The 20,024-nt window shown below is 47.6% G+C and overlaps 1 protein-coding gene across 1 annotated transcript; it reads right to left on the bottom strand.

Moving 5' to 3' along the window:
• Positions 1 to 13,236: 13,236 nt before the first annotated feature.
• Positions 13,237 to 13,636, bottom strand: LOC143828619 (histone H2B 7-like). The gene has a single exon (XM_077318908.1). The coding sequence runs from the start codon at positions 13,615 to 13,617 to the stop codon at positions 13,237 to 13,239; it is 381 nt and encodes a 126-aa protein (XP_077175023.1). The 5' UTR covers positions 13,618 to 13,636.
• Between the last annotated feature and the right edge of the window lie 6,388 nt (positions 13,637 to 20,024).

Below are 20,024 nucleotides of genomic sequence, written 5' to 3'. Positions count from 1 at the left end.
TAGAATATCGATTTAATATTGTAATGCTTGTCAATTATTATTATTTTTTTAAATCTTTGTTTCATTCTAACTCACTTCTCATGTTTGCCACTACGATTCAATCTTGTACTTTGCATTTTTTCCCTCAAAATAGCTTATGGCTAAACAAATAAAAGTGAATTGATTGAATCGTTATAAAATGGTTCTGTGCACTGACCTCTAAAGTAATGTGAATATTGGATAACTGCATCCTTACTGACGGGCCCCATTTAGATTCCTGTCAATCTTGCAGTATTTTTTTTAAGTGCTGCTTTAATTACTGCATACGCCAAGACTGCGTCACTTCTAATTTTTTTATGAACAGACAGACAGGGAGACAGAGAGAAAGAGGAGAGAGAGAGAGAGAGAGAGAGAGAGACAGAGACAGAGACAGAGAGAGACAGAGACAGAGAGAGAGAGAGAGAGAGAGAGAGAGAGAGAGAGAGAGAGAGAGAGAGAGAGATGGGGGGAAAAGAATTGCAAAAATACAGGTTTATTTCTAAGTCTCTCTTTATAAAGACACTTGAGGTTTTCTGTCTGATGGACTCTGTCACAGAGATATCAATACTAATAAAGGACTTTCATAGCAGGTAGTAAACTGAAATTTCCTCAGCATACAGTCCCTGGCATTCTTATTCACAGAAAAATCTAAACATATATTTAATCCTCTGCCCCAAAGATTGTGGCAAAAAATTTTTCCTCAGAAGGGGAAGCAGCAAATGAAAAAACAGTCCCCAACTCCAAACCTTTGGTATGTCATTTCATGACGGTTCAAGGTGTGATGAAGTTTTATGCCAGCTGCTCTTTTGAAGATGGTACAAAGAGCTACTGAGCAAATTTGGCCGTTGATATTTGGGTGGGGTAGCAAACAGGGGAGGCATGGATTTTGCCATTTCATCCTGCAATGCCTGTTGTAGCAGGATTTTGTCTGCCCTCCTAAAGGAATTCAATTCGAGGGCTGCCTTTTAGAACCAGCTCGGTGTAGAGGTTCAGAGCGTGGACTTCTAATCTGGCAAGGCGGGTTTGATTCCCAACTCCTCCCTCACATGCAGCCAGCTGGGTGGCCTTGGGCTTGCCACAGCACTGATAAAGCTGTTCTGACCGAGCAGGAATATCAGGGCTCTCTCAGCCTCAAACCCCTCACAGGGTGTCTGTTGTGGGGGAAGGAAAGGGAAGACAACTGTATGCCGCTTTGAGACTCCTTCGGGCAGTGAAAGTGGCATATAAGTAGAGGAAAGTGGCATATAAGAACCAACTTCTTCCTAGAGGATGAGCATGAACTAAGTATTAAAACACATGAGAACTTAAGACTATAAGAGGAGCCATGTAGGATCAAGCCAATGACCCATGCAGTCCAACTCTCAGTGTCACACACTGATCAAACCACAGGGGCCATCAGGAGGTCCACAGTTGAAAGCACCAGGCAGTAGATGTTGTGAAAGACCCCCCTGGGGAGTCATGGAGAGCATCTCCAGTTGAAAGGACCAGGCAGTAGATGCTGTGAAAGACCCCCTGGGGAGTCATGGAGAGCATCCCCAGTTGAAAGTAGCAGGCAGTAGATGCTGTGAAAGACCCCCTGGGGAATCATGGAGAGCATCTCCAATTGAAAGGACCAGGCAGTAGATGCTGTGAAAGACCCCCTGGGGAATCATGGAGAGCATCTCCAGTTGAAAGGACCAGGCAGTAGATGCTGTGAAAGACCCCCTGGGGAATCATGGAGATCATCTCCAGTTGAAAGGACCAGGCAGTAGATGCTGTGAAAGACCCCCTGGGGAGTCATGGAGAGCATCTCCAGTTGAAAGGACCAGGCAGTAGATGCTGTGAAAGACCCCCTGGGGAGTCATGGAGATCATCTCCAGTTGAATGACCAGGCAGCAGATGATGTGAAAGACGCCCTGAGGAGTCATGGAGAGCATCTGCAGTTGAAAGGACCAGGCAGTAGATGCTGTGAAAGACCTCTGTCTGAGACCCTGGGGAATGATGGAGATCATCTCCAGTTGAAAGTAGCAGGCAGTAGATGCTGTGAAAGACCCCCTGGGGAATCATGGAGATCATCTCCAGTTGAAAGTAGCAGGCAGTAGATGCTGTGAAAGACCCCCTGGGGAGTCATGGAGAGCATCTCCAGTTGAAAGGACCAGGCAGTAGATGCTCTGAAAGACCTCTGCCTGAGACCCTGGGGAGTCATGGAGAGCATCTCCAGTTGAAAGGACCAGGCAGTAGATGCTCTGAAAGACCTCTGCTTGTAACCCTTGGAGAGCTGCTGCCAGTCTGAGTAGACAATACTAACCATGATGGACTGATGATCTGACTCAGGATATGGCAGTTTTGTGTGTGTGTGTGTGTGTGTGTGCAGATACCAGCGTTACAGTGAATTGTCAATTTGGTCATCAGCCAATAAAGCACTCTGGCTCTTCTCTGGCTCTCTACACGGCTTCTTTTTTCTCACCCTCCTGTTGCCTTTTTCGATGACTCCAACATGCATAAATAATTCCTTCATTATTTCGGAATGATTCCCAACATCTATTTACAGGCTCATCACGCTATTGAATAATAACAGGCTTCTGCCATTCCCCTGTGCACTGCCATCCTCCGGCACAAATTCATTAAAAACACTTGCTTATCTTCTCACTTTACGGCGGAGATGTCAAAGCGTTTGGCAATTAGGGGCCACTTAAGAGAACTAAGTAAGCGGAAAGTGTCGCGGGCTGCAAAAGGTACATACAAATGACGGGATTCAGGGACGGAGGCGGAAAGTATTGACTTTGGCAGGCCCCTCCGTTTCTGCACACGCGGGCTGCCTTTTAACATCTTTGAAATGCAGTGGCTTCTCAGGACCTCCGGCAAACCGACAAGAGAGGGAGGAAAGGCAGCACAGCTCATCCCTAGGTCTTCCCTGTAATAGAAGAAGAAGAAGAAGAAGAAGAAGAAGAAGAAGAAGAAGAAGAAGAAGAAGAAGAAGAAGAAGAAGAAGAAGAAGTTGGTTTTTATAACCCACTTTTTAATGCCCAAAGGAGTCTCAAAGCAGCTGACAATCACCCTCCCTTTCTCCCCCCAAAACAGACACCATATGAGGCAGGTGGGGCTGAGCGAGGCCACCCTGCTTGCTGCAGGTGGAGGAGTAGTGGGGAATCAAATCCGGTTCTCCAGATCTCCAGTTCTTCTCTTAACTGCTACACCATACTGGCTAGGAGGGTTGCCTGCTTACCACCTGCAATCCCTGGGAGACTTGTGGGAACAGGTTATGGAGGGGGAGAGGAATTGGGTTGCCAACCTCTATGTAGTAAGTGGAGATCTCCAACTAATGCACTTAGAGCAAAGCATCCCTCCAAAGCATCCCTTTACTTCTATCTGGAAGAAGAAGAAGAAGAAGAAGAAGAAGAAGAAGAAGAAGAAGAAGAAGAAGAAGAAGAAGAAGAAGAAGAAGAAGAAGAAGAAGAAGAAGAAATGTCAATCTCCCAGAGTGGCCTCACTCTGCTTCTTAGATCTCAGAAGGGAGAGAACTGGTATAATATGTTTTATAGGTGGTACTTTAGCCAAGTGGTTACCTAGAAAGTTCATTTTGTCACCTGTCACCAGAACAGGGGTGGGCGGGCAAGGAGAGAACTGGATCTGGAAGGCAGAAGTGGGCTGGTTCAACCACAGTGCACATGTAAATTCCCAGTTAACTTATGGTGACCCCAGCTAGGGGCTTTCGAGGCAAGGGAAGAACAGTTGTGGTTAGCTATAGCCTTCCTTCTGCAGAGCCTTCCTCGGTGGTCTTCTATCCAAGTACCAAGACTCCTGTTGCCTTATTCTTCAGAATTTCCCTTGGGGATTCCTCATACAAATACCCCTCCTGCTTAGATTCCATGGAGATGGGTCTATCCCAAGTCACCTTCCTTCCCAGCAAACCAGAACAGAGATTGCAGTACATCTTTACAAGTTATTTCTTCTCCTTTTCATTATAATAAAAATGATACCCGTGATGAAGGATTCTATCACATAACAGCTTTCACGAGAAACTGTGCCATGCCAGACAGTTTTTCCTTTATCCTTCTTTGTCTTCAAGAAAAATCGCTCCCCGAGACCTGGGATATCACCGAGGGACCCTTCTAGATCCCTTGATATCTGCAGCTACAACCACAAAGAAGGAGCGCTTTGGAGAAGACTCCAGTTTTCCTTCGTCTCCCTGACAAGAGAGCTATAATTACACGACGCACATGAGCCTGAACATGACAACCTAATGAACGCCCCGATCAGCCTTCAAGTCAGTTTGACGACTCCCACTTGGACAAATGCAGAAGATGCTGCAACCACCAACGCGAGCACCATCCTGGTCCTCGGCTCTTCATCGCTCTTCTTTCCCCAACCGGGCCACGTCTGCGGCATTTAAATCACCGAGCGGTGTTTACAGCTGCCGGGGACTGCAGGGAACAAGATGAGAAAGGGAGTCTATTCTCCTCATGAAGTTCTTAAATTGCCAATTTGTTTTATTCCTTTTTCTTCCCCACCTCCTAAGCGCCGGTATCGCGTTCGGAGTAATGCACTACAGCAGTGGTCCCCAACCCCTGGTCCGGGGACCGTTGCCGGTCCGTGGATCAGTCGGTACCGGGCCGCGGCTCCTCCTTGTCCTCCTCCCCGGCTGCTGTCTCAGGGGCTGCCCTGCCACTCTGCCACCGGCTCACCTTTGGTGCTCTCCAGTGGCCGCCATGGCTGGGGCTCCCCCTTGGTGCGGCACTGTGCAGCTACTGCTGGCAGCACCCCCCAGCGGGCAGCGGGAAGTCAGGGGTGCCAGCGAGAAAGCAAGTGGAGCAGGGGCTCAGGCTGTGGCAGCAACGTCCCTCGGCAAAAGACTACCTCCCCCCGCCGGGCCTCAGTAAAACTGTCAAGCATTGACCGGTCCCCGGTGATAAAAAGGTTGGGGACCACTGCACTACAGACCTCTTCGTAACCCAAAGGAAGCGGCCGGCACACCGTTAAGCCTTGACAAACAGCTTGTGCCTCCGGAAGTCGGCCTCGCTCCAGACCATATTTAACGTCGCCTCACTGCCACTGTTATGGTTAGCACGAAAGAGATGATTATTTATGCAACGGAGGGAGGCGACGGGGGGAGCCGTTTTCGGGAATCATCGCGCCCTGGGGACATTGTCAGGCGCAGGGTTCCTTACCGTGGAGAGGGGAAGGAGATTTTGTTTGGAAAAGGAGGAAGGTGGAGTTTAGAAGAGTTAACCCCCCGTTGCTGCTAAACCTCTGGGATCAATCCATCCAGTTAGACCACTGGCCTTGCCAACCCAGCGCACGCCCTCGAAAGCTCATGCTTTGAATAAATCTGTGTTGGTCTTAAAGGTGCTATTGGACTCGTGTGTTTTTTTGGTGCGGGTTCAGACATAGCTACCCACTTGAATCAACCCATTTGAATGATCCTATGGCTTATGTCCCTTTCTTAAATATATAATAAATACATGTTAAATATATAATACATAAATATGATCAGCACCCCCGCCCCCAGTGATGAGCAGCAGTACGCCAGGGTTACCTACGGCAGGGGCTATGGCTCCCATTTTCAAGTATTTAAAAGGCTGGCGTATAGAGGATGGAGCAGAGTTGTTCTCTCTTGCCTCGAAGGGATGGACCAGAACCAATGGGATGAAATTAATTCAAAAGAAATTCCGTCTAAATATCTGGAAGAAGTTCCTGGCAGTTAGAGCGGTTTCTCGGTGGAACAGGCTTCCTTGGGAGGTGGTGGGTTCTCCATCTTTGGAAATTTTTAAACAGAGGCTGGATAGCCATCTGACGGAGAGGCTGATTGTGTGAAGGCTCAAGGGGGTGGCAGGTGACAGTGGATGAGCGATTGGGATGTGAGTGTCCTGTATAATGCAAAGAGTTGGACTAGAAGACCCAGGGCGTCACTCCCAACTCTATGATTTTATGATTCTTGCCACTTCCCTATTGGATGATGTTTATGGGGGCGGGGGATGTAGTGGATTTATACCACCATGTTTGTTGATCTATGTATTGTAAATGTTATGTCCCTTTTTAATTTTAATAGGGTTTTATTGGGGGTTTTAATTGTGGACGATTGTAACCTGCCATGAGGTGGTCTTGGGAGTGGCGGAAATAAAAAGACAACCTCACACCAATCAGCTGCCGAGTTCTGTACCAACTGCAGCTTCTGAATAGTCTTCAAGGGCAGCTCCATGTAGACCATATTGAAGTAATCTAATCTATATGTTATCAGGGCACCACGGTGGCAAGATCTTTCCTCCCCAGAAAGAGCTGCAGGTGGGCCAACTACTGCCACTTCTGTCCGACAGGCGAGGATTGGTTCCAGGAGCATCTTCAAGCCTGCAAACCTTCTCCTTTAGGGGGAGTGCAGCCCCATCCAAAATGGGGGATAACCCATTACTGTTATGTCACATTTTGTTCCTAACCCTTTAATAATGGGGAACAGGCAAAAAAAAAAGTCAGTCTTTTTATGGTGGTGGCAGCTGCAAGCATAGACAGGTTCAAGAGGAAAGTGGAAAAACATCTGGAGCAGAGGCTCATAAGTCGCTACTAACCACAAGGTATAGATGGAGCACAATGTCTAGGGCAGTGGTACTCTGAATTATTGATGTTTAGGAGGCAAGAGCAAGATTTCTGGAGTTCTGGTATCGCTGGTGAACCTTCTGAAGCCCACTGCATTTATGGGCATTGTGACACAGAGTGTTGGACTGGATTGGCCACAGACCTGATCCAACATGGCTTCTTATGTTCTTCTGTCTGGGGCAGTGATGCTCTGTATTCTTGGTGCTAGTAGGGACCAAGAGTTTGAGGGCTTCTGAAGTTCTGGCCATACAAGTAGACCTCCAGATGGTCCCTGGGTTTTGGCCACTTTGTGAAGCAGAGTGTTGGACTGGATGGGCCACTGACCTGATCCAACGTGACTTCTCTTACGCTCTCCTTTATTCTTAAGGTAGAGAAAAGCGGAGTATAAAAACTGACTCTTCTTCTCTTCCCCAATCTGGCTGCTGTAATCAAATGCCACAAAGTTGGTTGTAGTTTTTGTAAAGTCGCAGGGGCATAATTAAGTGACACTGGAGGTTTCTCTGTCAAAAACCGAACCTCATCAGCACCGCTGTCTTAGGCCGATATGTGCTTGTCTCGTCTTTCAGCTGCAGGCTTGCCAGGATCTTTCTCCAACCATTTCCTCCAGAGAAAAACCAAATGAACTCATTTGGAACCTAGCAGTCAGGACCCCAAAACTTTGCCTTAGGTGAACTTCTCCCAGAGACTAGAAGTTTGCTTTTCACAGCATCCCTAATCAGTGCCTATTTCGATGACAGCAAAAGCAGTAGAAGAAGAAACTGACATCTTTTCTGAGGAGGAGGAAAACACACCGCTCCGACAATTCTGCTTTTTTCCAGTTGGCAAACTGATGGGGATTTTTTTTAGGGGTGGGACCAAACCGAGAAGCTTTTCTTTGAAAACCGAGATGGATGGTCCTCCATCAATCAAGTGGCCCGCTTATCTCCTTGTTCTCCTTGCAGCTCAGTTTCTCGGGTAACCATCTAGGAATGTGGAATATGATCATGTCCTTGTATTTGAAATGCAAACTCCTCCAGCAAGTATCCTCCTCTTTCTTTCACTGGTATCAGTAATCATGAGTATATAAATAACAGGGATAAGGGCTACTGGGAGGAGTTTGGTGTTAATGGATATGGGCCAGTTAGGTTGCTCATTGGAGCCTGTATGTCTCTGATTGGGCATCCACCCAGTGGCTGCCCAATAATATTAGAACTCCCACCCCTAACCTTCTCTACACAGTTCTGCTGCTTCATCAAAGTGGCTGTCCGGACTGAGTGGGGGGGGGGTAACAGACTGCCCCCAATGCCTCCCCCACGGCTCCGAAAAGGCCCACCGAGACCTCTGCAGGCCTTTTGGAGGTGGCAGAGGGGGGAGCAATCTGTCCTCTAGTGCCTTCCCCCCTGCACCAAAAAGGCCCACCGAAGCCTCTCCAATCCTTGCCTGCCCTGCCCGGGGCCAGCGGGGAGTGGCCTAGCACTCGTTGTATTCAGAAATACAACAGGCTTTCCTGCTAGTTTAAAAATCATATGTTGGATGTTAGGTAGTTGGATGGAAGGATGAAAACTACTGATAAAGCGCTATGTTTAACAGGCCCATTCTGCACACATTGGGTGATGCATTTTCAAAAGAATTTAGAGGTAGAATGTCCTGCTTTGGTCACAAATAGCTGTATTTCCAGTTCTAAATGCCAGTAAAAATGGGGGGGGGGCTGTATGATCTCTAACCATCATGGTGCCAACCATAGGCCTGGAGGAAGAGGACCATCTTGCAAGCCTTGCAAAACTTTCACAGCTCCGTCAACTGGCAACTCATTCCACCAGATTGGAGCTAGGGCCAAAATGGGGCCAGTGATAAGCAATAGATTGATATTTTCAGAGCACAATTCTCTCCAGGAAACATGTTGGGAGTGGGCCCAGACTTCATTGGGCTTTAAAGGTCAAAACCAAGACCTTGAACCTGATCCAGAACTTGACCAGTGCAGCTGCTGGAGGACAGGTCCAATATGGGCCCTCCATGGGGCCCTCGTAAGGACCTGAGCTGTGGCATTTTGTACCAGTTGTAATTTCCAAGCCAGAGCCAAGGGTAGCCCTGTGAAGAGCAAGTTTCAGCAATCCAATCTGGAGATGGCCATCAGGTGAATCCCTGTGGCTAGATCTCTTGGAGCCAGGTACGGTGCTAGTAGCTTTGCCTGACATTGATGGTAAAATACCTGGTGAGCTACATTTGTGACATGCAGAATGTACACATGTTCACTGCCCCCTCCCCCCCAAGAGAAGGTAGTTTCTTTGGAGGATGGACTCTCCAGCATTGTGCCCCACTGAGATTCCTGTGCCCCACTTCCCCATATTCAGCCAGCTGGGTGACCTTGGGCCAGTTACAGCCCTTTCAGAGCTATCTTCATCCCCACCTACCTCTGAGGTTGTCTGCTGTAGAGGGAGGAAGGGAAAGGTGTTTGTAAGCTGTTTTGAGAATCCTCCATATAGTAAAAAGCAGGGTATAAAAATATATATATATATTTTTCCTCTGGTCCTTGGGGGGACCTGGCAAACCTAAGCAAACAACTGGGGCAAGAGTTCATGTTTTATGCCCGTTTTACTCGGGCAATATTGAGGACGCCTCGGTCAGCCCCTTCGCAAAGTGATAATCCAACGAATGAAGGTACCTCATAACCGCAGAGCACAGAAGCGAAAGCCGGTCTGATTTTTAAAAAGACAAATCTTTAAAATAAACTTTATCTCCATCTGCTCTGGCTTATGTAGTAATTGGAAAATATGTACATGGCGCACACTAATAATTACAGATGCTCTTAAGCATTCTGCGGTGCACCATTGGCACGAAACGCGATGGCTCGAAATGCATTTCCATTGCAAAATTCATGTGCTTTTTTATTTATAGACCTATTTTTTTCTTTCAAGCCAGTGTGTTAGTGTCTAATCTTTTTTATATTCTTCATCATCTTCCCCTGTAAGACTACAAAGGAATACGAATACGCTCAAATGAGTAGGGAAAAAAGCTTTTCGTACATAGGGGATATAATGGGAGTGGGGGGGGATTCACTAAGCAATGGATGGTTGGATTTATCGTTGGATTTATCGTGTATTATCTTTGAGCAATATTTGGTGCCCCTTTTTCTGGTATTATTTTAGTAGTTGCACTGAGAAGTTTTTCAAAACTTGGCTATTTGGCAATGACCAGGAATTGTTTCCAGAACAAAGGTATTCATTCTTCCAGAAAATGGGGTTTATTTTGCATGAGAATGATGGCCTAGTTCTAAGTTCAAAAACTGGGGCCAGTGTTTCAGTGTAACTGGTCCCACTCTGGAGTGAGGGAGCGAGATGTCCTAGCAAGGAGGCTCATGGGAGTTTTCCCAGCCTGGTCAGTTCTTCAAAGACCAGCAGGGAGGGGGAAAATGAGAGAAAATGAGAGTTCAGGCATTATGGCACTGCATGATGTCACGTCTGGCACCAAACAGGAAGTGACATCATCACATCACGGGCAGTGCTCTAGGACTCACCCCAAAACTCTATGGTTTGAAACGATGATAGCGAGCCAAATGGCATATCTGTGTGACCTGGCTAGCATGGGAGACCTCCAGGGATTTGGGTGGGAGTTCCTCCAAGGAACGCTAAGGGGTCATGATGCAGAGACAGACGATGGCCAACCACCTCCAAACATCTCTTGCCAGACTACCAGACACTTTTTGGAACTCTTGGCTGTATTATGCTCCTGCCATACAACAAACAAATAAATAAACAAGACTCTCTCAGTCTTCTGACATATTTGGAGCATAACCAGAGTGCATGTAAGTCCACCCTGCTCAAGCTGTAACCGCATATCCTGCCACTTTGTCCCTTGGTCTCTGATGTATCTAGGTGACCTTTGGCTAGTCATGGCCTAGCCTACTTCTCAAGGTTGTTGTGAGGATAAAAATGAAGGAGAGGAGAACCGTGTCAGTCGCCTTGGGTCCTCTTGGCAGAGAAGGTCATGGTTTAACCTTGGTAAACAAGAGATTAGGAGAAGCCCCTCTCTCTTTTGATGGAATCCCTGTGGGAAAGATAGGCTTGCCTTTGAGGAAATATGCTCTAGTATGCCGAGGAAAAATAAAACAACAGCAGAAAAGGGGATCAAAATTATTCCTAACGGTGACCGACAAGTGGAGAAATGCAACTTCAGGATCATATTTGTCCGTCCCCTTTATGGGATCTTTGGATTGGTGACCCATCATGCATTGCATGCAGGCCTCACTTAAGGTATTGATGTGGACACTGAACAAAACAGACACCATAATTTTAGGGTTTGCTTATCCGTTTGGTGAGACGCCAGGAAACTGAGGGACAGGGACCTCAGTGGGGTACAAGACCATAGAGTCTGTCCTCCAAAGCATCCCTTTTCTTCAGGGGAACTGATATCTGGAAGAAGAAGAAGAAGAAGAAGAAGAAGAAGAAGAAGAAGAAGGAAGAAGAAGAAGAAGAAGAAGAAGAAGAAGAAGAAGAAGAAGAAGAAGAAGAAAAGCTGATTTTTATGCCCCAATTTATACTACCTGAACGAGTGGCTTACAAACCCCTTTCCCTTCCTCTCCCCACAACAGACACAGAGGCTGATGGGGCTGAGAAAGCTCTAAGAAAACTGCTCTGCAATAACAGCTCTAACAGAACTATGACTAGCCCAAGTGCACCAGCTGGCTGCATGTGGAGGACTCTCCAGATCAATGTCACACTGGCTCTCATGCTGGAGTTTGAGCTGTAATTCCATGGGAATGCCCAGGTTCCACTAGGAGGGTGGCCTAGACCTCAATGACTCACACAGCCCAGCAAGAAGAAATGGATAGAGTACGAAACAAAGATGAGGGAAAGCTTTAAGGGAACCCATCGATGCAACCAATGAACGTGCAAACGTGGGAGACTGCATCAAATGCAAAGCCACATCATTGGGTACTGTTGTTGTTGTTAGGTGCAAAGTCGTGTCCGACCCATCGCGACCCCATGGACAATGATCCTCCAGGCCTTCCTGTCCTCTACCATTCCCCGGAGTCCATTTAAGTTTGCACAGACTGCTTCAGTGGCTCCATCCAGCCACCTCATTCTCTGTCGTCCCCTTCTTCTTTTGCCTTCGATCGCTCCCAGCATTAGGCTCTTCTCCAGGGAGTCCTTCCTTCTCATGAGGTGGCCAAAGTGTTTGAGTTTCATCTTCAGGATCTGGCCTTCTAAGGAGCAGGCAGGGCTGATCTCCTCTAGGACTGACCGGTTTGTTCGCCTTGCAGTCCAAGGGACTCGCAAGAGTCTTCTCCAGCACCAGAGTTCAAAAGCCTCAATCCTTTGACGCTCGGCCTTCCTTAGAACTGAAGGACCAAGCTGTGCAAAGTCTAGGGCGTTTCTATATGATGGCATTTCTATGATCCTGCCAGGAGTGTTTAGATACCTGACAGGCATATGGAGAAAGTCCCAGCATGGAAAGAGAGAATGCCAGGGGGTAGCATCCTTTGTATTTAGGTCTTTTAACCAGGATTCATTATCACACTGTACAAGCCCAAACCCCCTGTTAATTGGAGCAATGAAACATTCACTTATTAATGAATGAATAAGCCATAATAACTTCCTGCAATATTCATATGACATTTTGCAACGTTTAGCCGAGTCCTTCCATTTTAGCAAAGAGAAACCTTCCTAACCATAAATATGAGGGAGGCTGCTGTAATTTAAATGGCGTTCTATGGTAATTCCTCCTCCTGCCAGCTAAAGTGGAATATTCCAGAGGTGCAGAAATTGTAATCCAAAAACTAATTGAATAATTTATTGCTTAGAAGAAGTGCTCGATTTTTCACACCCTGCTTTTCATGACCCAAAGAAGTCCCAAAGTGGCTTAAAGAGCCAGTTTGGTGTAGTGGTTAGGAGTGTGGACTTCTAATCTGGCATTCTGGGTTCGATTCTGCACTCCCCCACATGCAGCCAGCTGGGTGACCTTGAGCTCACTACAGCTCTGATAAAACTGTTTTGACCGGGCAGTGATATCAGGGCTCTCTCAGCCTCACCCACCCCACAGGGTGTCTGTTGTGGGGGGGGGGGTGGGAAGGTGACTATAAGCCGCTTTGAGCCTTCTTCGGGTAGGGAAAAGCGGCATATAAGAACCAACTCTTCTTCTTCTTCTTCTTAAAAAAAAACCCTTTCCCTCCTTTTCCCCACCACAAATACCCTGGAAGAGAGGGACAGCTCAGAGAGCTCTGAGAGAACTGATCTGCAAGAACAGATCTAAAAGAACTAGGACTATGCGACTAGCCCAAAGTCACCCAGCGGGCTGCATGTGGGAGAGGAGTGGGGAATCCAACCTGGCTCTCCAGATTAGAAGCCACCACTCTTAACCACAACACCATGCGCAAAGCCACCAGTGCAGAAACCTCGGTGGCCAGGGGGAAACTAGCCACCCTATCTAGTGCTGCAGTGCAAGACTGCCTTCTCAATGGGTCAGCCTAGATGTCCCCAGGAGGGCCTGAATGGCAGCAGCTGGTTACAAGATCACTTCCCAGGGAAGCCTTTGCTGGCAGAGTTGAAATATGCACAACAGTGAGGAGCACCAGCTGCTTAAAGAATAGAATAGTCTTCTTTTTTTACTTTTTTTTCTTGATGGCTCTTAAAAGAGCCTTTGGGTTCCAAATGGGACTTTGGTCTCCCCGCGGCCTTATTTGGAGCTGGTGTAATTGGTGAGGGCCTTGGTGCCCTCGGAGACGGCATGCTTGGCCAGCTCGCCGGGCAGGAGGAGGCGCACGGTGGTCTGGATCTCGCGGGAGGTGATGGTGGAGCACTTGTTGTAGTGCGCCAGGCGGGAGGCCTCGGCGGCCGTGTGCTCGAAGATGTTGTTCACGAAGGAGTTCATGATGCTCATGGCCTTGGAGAAGATGCCCGTGTCCGGATGCACCTGCTTCAGCACCTTGTCCACATAGATCGAGTAGCTCTCCTTGCGGCTCTCCTTGCGCTTCTTGTCACCCTTCTTCTGCGTCTTCGTGATCGCCTTCTTGGAGCCCTTCTTAGGCGCCGGTGCAGATTTGGCTGGCTCGGGCATGCTGAGACCGACTCGACACCTCCGCTCCCTGCAAAGTGATCGCTGCGATAGAATAGTCTTCTTAAGAAGTCAAAGAACTTTCTAAGGCAGGAGAGAAAGTGTCCTGACTGTCTAGCTGAAGGCAAAGAGGGAGGAAGCGTGCTCACAGGAACAGGAAGTCTCCAAGGGAGCCAATCAGGACACTGGAAAAGATTATCTGAAAAATCACAAAGATGTTTTTTGTATGGCTATACTAACTACAGGAAGGCCTGGAGTATCATTGTCCATGGGGTCACGATGGGTCGGACTTCGCACCTAACAACAACAACAAACATACTAACTACGTATCTCCTCTAATAGCCCCTGAAGGATGTACTTCAAATGTTGTTGAATCATGCATAATCTACAGATCTAGCCTAGCCCAATAGCCTTGGCACACTCTGACCTCTGGCAATGCACATAGTAGGATAATTGTGCCTACAGATCTCCCTGCTAGCTCATAGAAGAAGAGTTGGTTCTCATATGCCACTTTTCTCTACCCGAAGGAGTCTCAAAGTGGCTTACAGCCGCCTTCCCTTTCCTCTCCCCACAACAGACACCCTGTGAGGTAGAGGAAGAAGAGTTGGTTCTTAGGTGCTGCTTTTCTCTACCCGAAGGAGTCTCAAAGCGGCTTACAGTCACCTTCCCTTCCTCTCCCCACAACAGACACCTTGTGAGGGAGATGAGGCTGAGAGAGCCCTGATATTCCTGCTCGGTCAGAACAGCTTTATCAGTGCTGTGATGAGCCCAAGGTCACCCAGCTGGCTGCATGAGGAGGAGGAGCGGGGAATCAAACCTGGCTTGCCAAATTAGAAGTCCACACTCCTAACCACTACACCAAGCTGATTCTCATAGAACCGGAGATGTGTCCTGGCTTTGATCAGGTAGGAATTACCTGAAACCAGTCTCCATTCCAGCTTCCACACAGCTGAAGCGAGAGGCGAGCCCTTGGAAATCCCATGGACAGTTTCGGCACGCGGCACCTCCTGAAATCTCGTCCGCCCGATCCGATAGGATTTAAAAGCCCTTCATTTTGAACGGGTTGTTCTGGTCATGATTAATTGGCGTTATTTCTTCGAAGATTAATGCCTTTGCCCATTTTTACGGTTCTCCTTATAGCTCCCCGGGCTATGTTTGTCTGGATAAGATACTGCTTAGAGAAACAGCCCAACATAATGTAAAACAACACGGCGAGACTTGCAATAAAAATAGTTAGGAGGAAGCGGATATTCGTGATTTGCCGTTCCTAACGAGGGAACGTTATATATTTGCAAGCGCAGCATATTTCCCTACATTGTCAGCAGGGGTTGCAAATGTTTGCAGAGGGTTTCGCAGATGCTTGGAACACAGAGCAGTGGTGCCCCGAGTCTTTGGATTGTGCTCACAGTTGGCTGATAAAGAGGGATCAACCTCCTTAGGCTCATCTTGGAATTATTAGAGGCCAGAAAGTAGGAAGACTGAGGGCATTTCCGCACAGTGGCCAAAATGGCGCGATGCCCCCTACCTGCCCTAATGTGATAGTGAATCATGCTATTTCTCCCCTCCATGCTGTAAGCCTCCCTGTTGCGTCTTCCCCTCCCCACATGCTCCGCAAGCAGCAAATGCAAAAAACAAAGCCACCACCAGCCAGCAGAGGGCATGGAGAAGGCAACAGATTTCTCTCCTCTCCCCGCCTTTGCAAACGGCATAATTCTCTTTTTAGGTGTTCCTACCTAAGTACAAAGAGCCTCTTGTGGCGCAGAGTGGTAAGGCAGCAGACGTGCAGCCTGAAGCTCTGCTCATAAGGCTGGGGGTTCAATCCCAGCAGCCGGCTCAAGGTTGACTCAGTCTTCCATCCTCCCGAGGTTGGTAAAATGAGTACCCAGCTTGCTGGGGGGTAAACGGTAATGACTGGGGAAGGCATTGGCAAACCACCCCGTATTGAGTCTGCCATGAAAACGCTGGAGGGCGTCACCCCAAGGGTCAGACATGACTCGGTGCTTGCACAGGGGATACCTTTACCTTTTAACCTAAGTACATCTTGGTGGACCATCTGTGGCCCATCTAAGTACATCTGTGGACCATTCTCTTCGGTCCGCAGACCCCCATCCCTTCTGCTGCTCTCTTTTACCCCCAGACTGCTGCTCTGCCAGTCTGCCAGTACACAGTCACCACAGATGCCTTCTTTCCTTCCCCAGCACATCCTATTCCAGGTGCTACACAGGTGGCATGGAAGCAGCGCCCGGTATACGAGGCAATCAGAGAGGGAGGGAAGGTGTCTGGGAGGTCGGTGACATCATCTGGAAGGGCAGGAATATGCCACCTGCCTTTGGGGGCTGGGAGGCCACATACCTGGCACATGGAAATGCCCTGAGAATTTCACCATGAAGGCATGTGACCTGGCTTTCTCAACCAGGATTTCATGAAACCCTGGGATTTCTTGATGGCCCTAGAAGAGTTTCCTGAATGGGTGGGATTTAATTGTTTTATTATTTTCAAAAATATTTTCAAAAAAATTTCAAAAAATATCGAGTGATATGACTATGTATGGTAATGTGAGTTGCAACTCAGCTCTTGGTCAGTATTTGAATGAGAAACTTAGAAGAAGACGAAGACGACGATGAGGACGAAGACGAGTTGGGTCTTATACGCCGCTTTTCTCAACCCGAAGAAGCCTCAAAACAATCCCAGAAAAGTTCTGGAAAATGAAACAGTGGTGAAAGGTTGAAGATATCAGGAGTCAATGTGGAACCACCCCCTTCCAATATCTTGTCATCTTTTTGACGGTGTATCTGGGGCCCTCCAAATTATCATTTAAAAAAAAAATTGGATTATTTTAAAACAATTGTTTCTAATTAGGCCTATTCTGAGTTGGGCTTATAGGAGGCCGTAAGGCTCACTCACCAAAAACTGAGAAATTGAGTCACCTGGTCAAAAAAATACTATTTCTGCATTTTATCGTCTCTGTTACTCAAGCAATGAGACTTTCTCTGTAGCTCTGTTTTGTTTGGTGCGCTCGCAAATTCCCTGCATACCAGTGTGAATCCCAGGCTGCCAATGACAGTGACAGGCTGTCAGAAGCATGTTCCTTGTCCTTTCCAACTCATACAAGTTTTGTTTGCTTTGTTTTGTTGGCAGAGTCTGAATTTGTAGCGAGAGCCGAGCACCAGGCTGCTTAAAGAATTGAAAAAGTTTTATTTATGAAGAGAAACAACTGTGTATAGAAAGAGGAGAGGCGAGACCTACTGTAACTAACCGTTATCTGTTGCCTGCGATCATTCTTGTCAACTACAGTTCTGGCGTCCTCTCACATCCTGTGAACTAATTCCCCTCCATTTTCCTATTAAAACATTGTTGACTAGCAGGTGGCAACTATTCCAGTGACAATACGACTCCAGTTTTGGCAAATAACTTGGCCGCAGCCGTTTATTAACCTGCAACCCCCAACGGAGGGTTGGCCCGATGCCGGTATAGGGAGCCTGACCCCCATCAGCTGTCTGGCTGCCTGATGTGAACCGCGGTGCTCCGGCTCTACGCCTCACTCCCAGCCGGGAGGATGGGATGCCTTCCGCCGCAGAATCGCCTGGGAAGCGACTGCAAGGGACCCAACGGGCGTCCGCCTCCACTGTTGTCCCCGGTCGCTTGGCCCTGGGCCCCTGGCCTCCCAGCTGGGCAGGCCACGCCCGGTTAGCAACCAATCTCCTTATTGAGACCCCCACCTCAGGGAGTCACGTACACAGACGGGCCTCCCTGCCAACAGGCTCCCTACCGAGCATACCCGCGGCTGCGACGAAATTAATTGGTAACCCAGTAACAACAGAAAGGGGTGGGTGGGAGGGTTCCTGTCCGGGCTGCGGCCACGCTAAGAGAGCAAGGGCACATGCGCCTGGCCTATTTAAGGCCGGGAGCCCTCGTCCACCTCCCATTGAGTTGTGGCGCAGCCTGATGATGCGGCTGGGAGCTGAGTCATCACTGGGCGCCCCCGCTGCGTCAATGGCGGCCGCGCTTAGTCATTTCCACTTTGATTTTCATGCTGAAGATGGTGCTAGGGGCAGGGGGAGGTATGTGTGGTAAAGTGATGTCAATCCAAGCCACTTAACTATGAGTTTATTCACTTTTAATTTGATCAAATTCATAGTCATCCCTTTGCCACAATTCATTCCCATTTTGCTATTCTTACTGGGTGGGTCACATGGGTGATCCCAGCCAATCAGGGATCATATGGCGCAAAAAGGCAATACCATACACAATGCAACCAATCAGACCTTTCCCCATTATTCCTTCATGCCTTATGTTGTCCGTGTGCCAGAATTCTTTAGGAAATTCAGAAAATTAAATTTTGCTCAACCTTAATAGTTGGAAGTTTCTTAGGACTCCTTCTGCACACCTTAGATGATGCACTTTCAATGTGTTATTGCAGCTGTGTTATGGCAGCTGTGTAGAACAGGAAAATCTACTTCTAAAGTGTGTTGAAAGGACATTATCCAGTGAGTGCGGAATGAACCAAAATGACTGACAGTCAAAGATCGCTTTCAGTGTCCATCACGGATAATGTCAGGTTTGCTGTTTATGATGTATGTGGGCTAGCAATGGGCCTTCAGATTGATCTTTTTAAAATGCAGTTAGCTGTTTGTTTTGCTCTAGGCTTTTCACAATCCACTGCCATCCTTGTTTAAAACATTGACTGGTGAGTAGAGCATTCTCTATGGAAGAAAATGCCACTAAACAACTGGGAGAAACCTCCAGCTGCTGATCTGATAGCCACTGGGGAGACTTACCAGGAGAAAGAAGGAGGCCTAGGGCCTTCTTACCAGCAATGCACAGGAAGTGATGTCAACCACTCTGGTATTTGGGCAAAATTCTATGGTAGATACTGATATTTACCATAGAGTTTTTGCCCAAATACCAGAATGTCATCTAGATATCACTGCTGTGATGATGTCACTTCCTGTTCAGCACCTACAACAAGGCCTGGTCCTTTCTTTTTCTCCTTGTAAACTCCCCCCATCCTATGGTGGTTGCCAGGAAGTACCTGCAGACCCCAACATAGATAGATAGTCAAGCAGACAGACAAACAAAGATGAGAGAGAGAGAGAGAGAGAGAGAGAGAGAGAGAGAGAGAGAGAGAGAGAGAGAGAGGCAGACAGACAGACAGACAGACAGACAGACAGAAAAATATTGGCTTGCTTCTGAAAAAGTATTTATATATCACTATGTCAATGATAAATACATCTTTTCTCCTTTTGAAACCTGTTTCCATTCACAGACTTCTTGGCTTTCGTATAATCTCCTCTTCGACACCCGACACTCTGCCCAGCTTTTCGTGCTGTTGTTATGAATCGTCCTTTGGCCACGTGCAAATGTGCTAAATCATTTTAATATAGATATAATTGCAAAGTGCAAAATGTAAATCCCCATAATGCTTTAGAAAGGGAAATATGTCAAAGTTCCTTTTGTGCGACTGACAGGTTATGAAGCCGGAGCGCTTCAATTTAAGCGGATTTAAAATTTAATGAAATAAGAAAGGAAACACTCAAACGAACGCAGATGCACTTGCATTATTGTTTTGGATCGCTCTTCCACAAGTGGAACAAAAGGATGTTTTGTCACTTTGGTATTGATCGTATCACACTTGGAAGGTTCCGGAGAAAGGGTAAGTGTTTTGGGTTAGGAAATTTTCACTGTAAAATGGAAGCATGACATATTAATGGCCATTTGCCCCCATAACATGATTGCATTTCTGCCCTGATCAGTAGGGATGCCAGCCTCCGGATTCCCCAGAATTGCAGCTCATCTGCAGGCAACAGAGATCCATCCCCAGCCCCAGGGACGCTTCCCTGCCCTCAACCAAGGCCAGGGCCTTTTCGGTCCTGGCCCCAACCTGGTGGAATGAGCTCCCGGAGGAGCTGCAGGCCCTGCAGGAGCTTTCGGCGTTCCGTAGGGCCTGCAAAATGGAGCTCTTCTGCCAGGTCTATGGTTGAGGCCAGGTGGCAAGGAAGATCATGGCAGTAGCGAGTTCTATCAGCCCCCTCTCCACCTCCCCCTTTAGATGGAGAAGATCAGGGTTTTAGGCTCAGGAGGAGTTCTTGCCAAAATTTATTGGTTTTAATGGATTTTTATATTATATGTATTAGTTTTATTGGTTTTTAAGGGGAGATATTGGGGGTTTTATCCAAATTGTAACCAGCCTCCAGCCTGGGGGGGAGGCAGGTAATAAAATAACAAGAACAACAAGAACAGCAGCAGCAACAGCAACAACAACAACAACAATAATAATAATCCTCCCTGGAGAAAAGGGCTGATGTCTCCCAACAGAGAAAGAAAAGGGTCTTGCTGAATGGAGCTCCTCCTTGAAACTACACGGACTCCTTATTTTGATGCGTAGCATTCAGGCTACCCAGGGAAATGTC

The sequence above is a fragment of the Paroedura picta genome, chromosome 2 (assembly GCF_049243985.1).
Source record: "Paroedura picta isolate Pp20150507F chromosome 2, Ppicta_v3.0, whole genome shotgun sequence".
NCBI lineage: Eukaryota > Metazoa > Chordata > Lepidosauria > Squamata > Gekkonidae > Paroedura > Paroedura picta.
The sequence above is the reverse complement of the archived record's forward strand: the minus strand, read 5'-3'. Positions and strand labels throughout refer to the sequence as shown.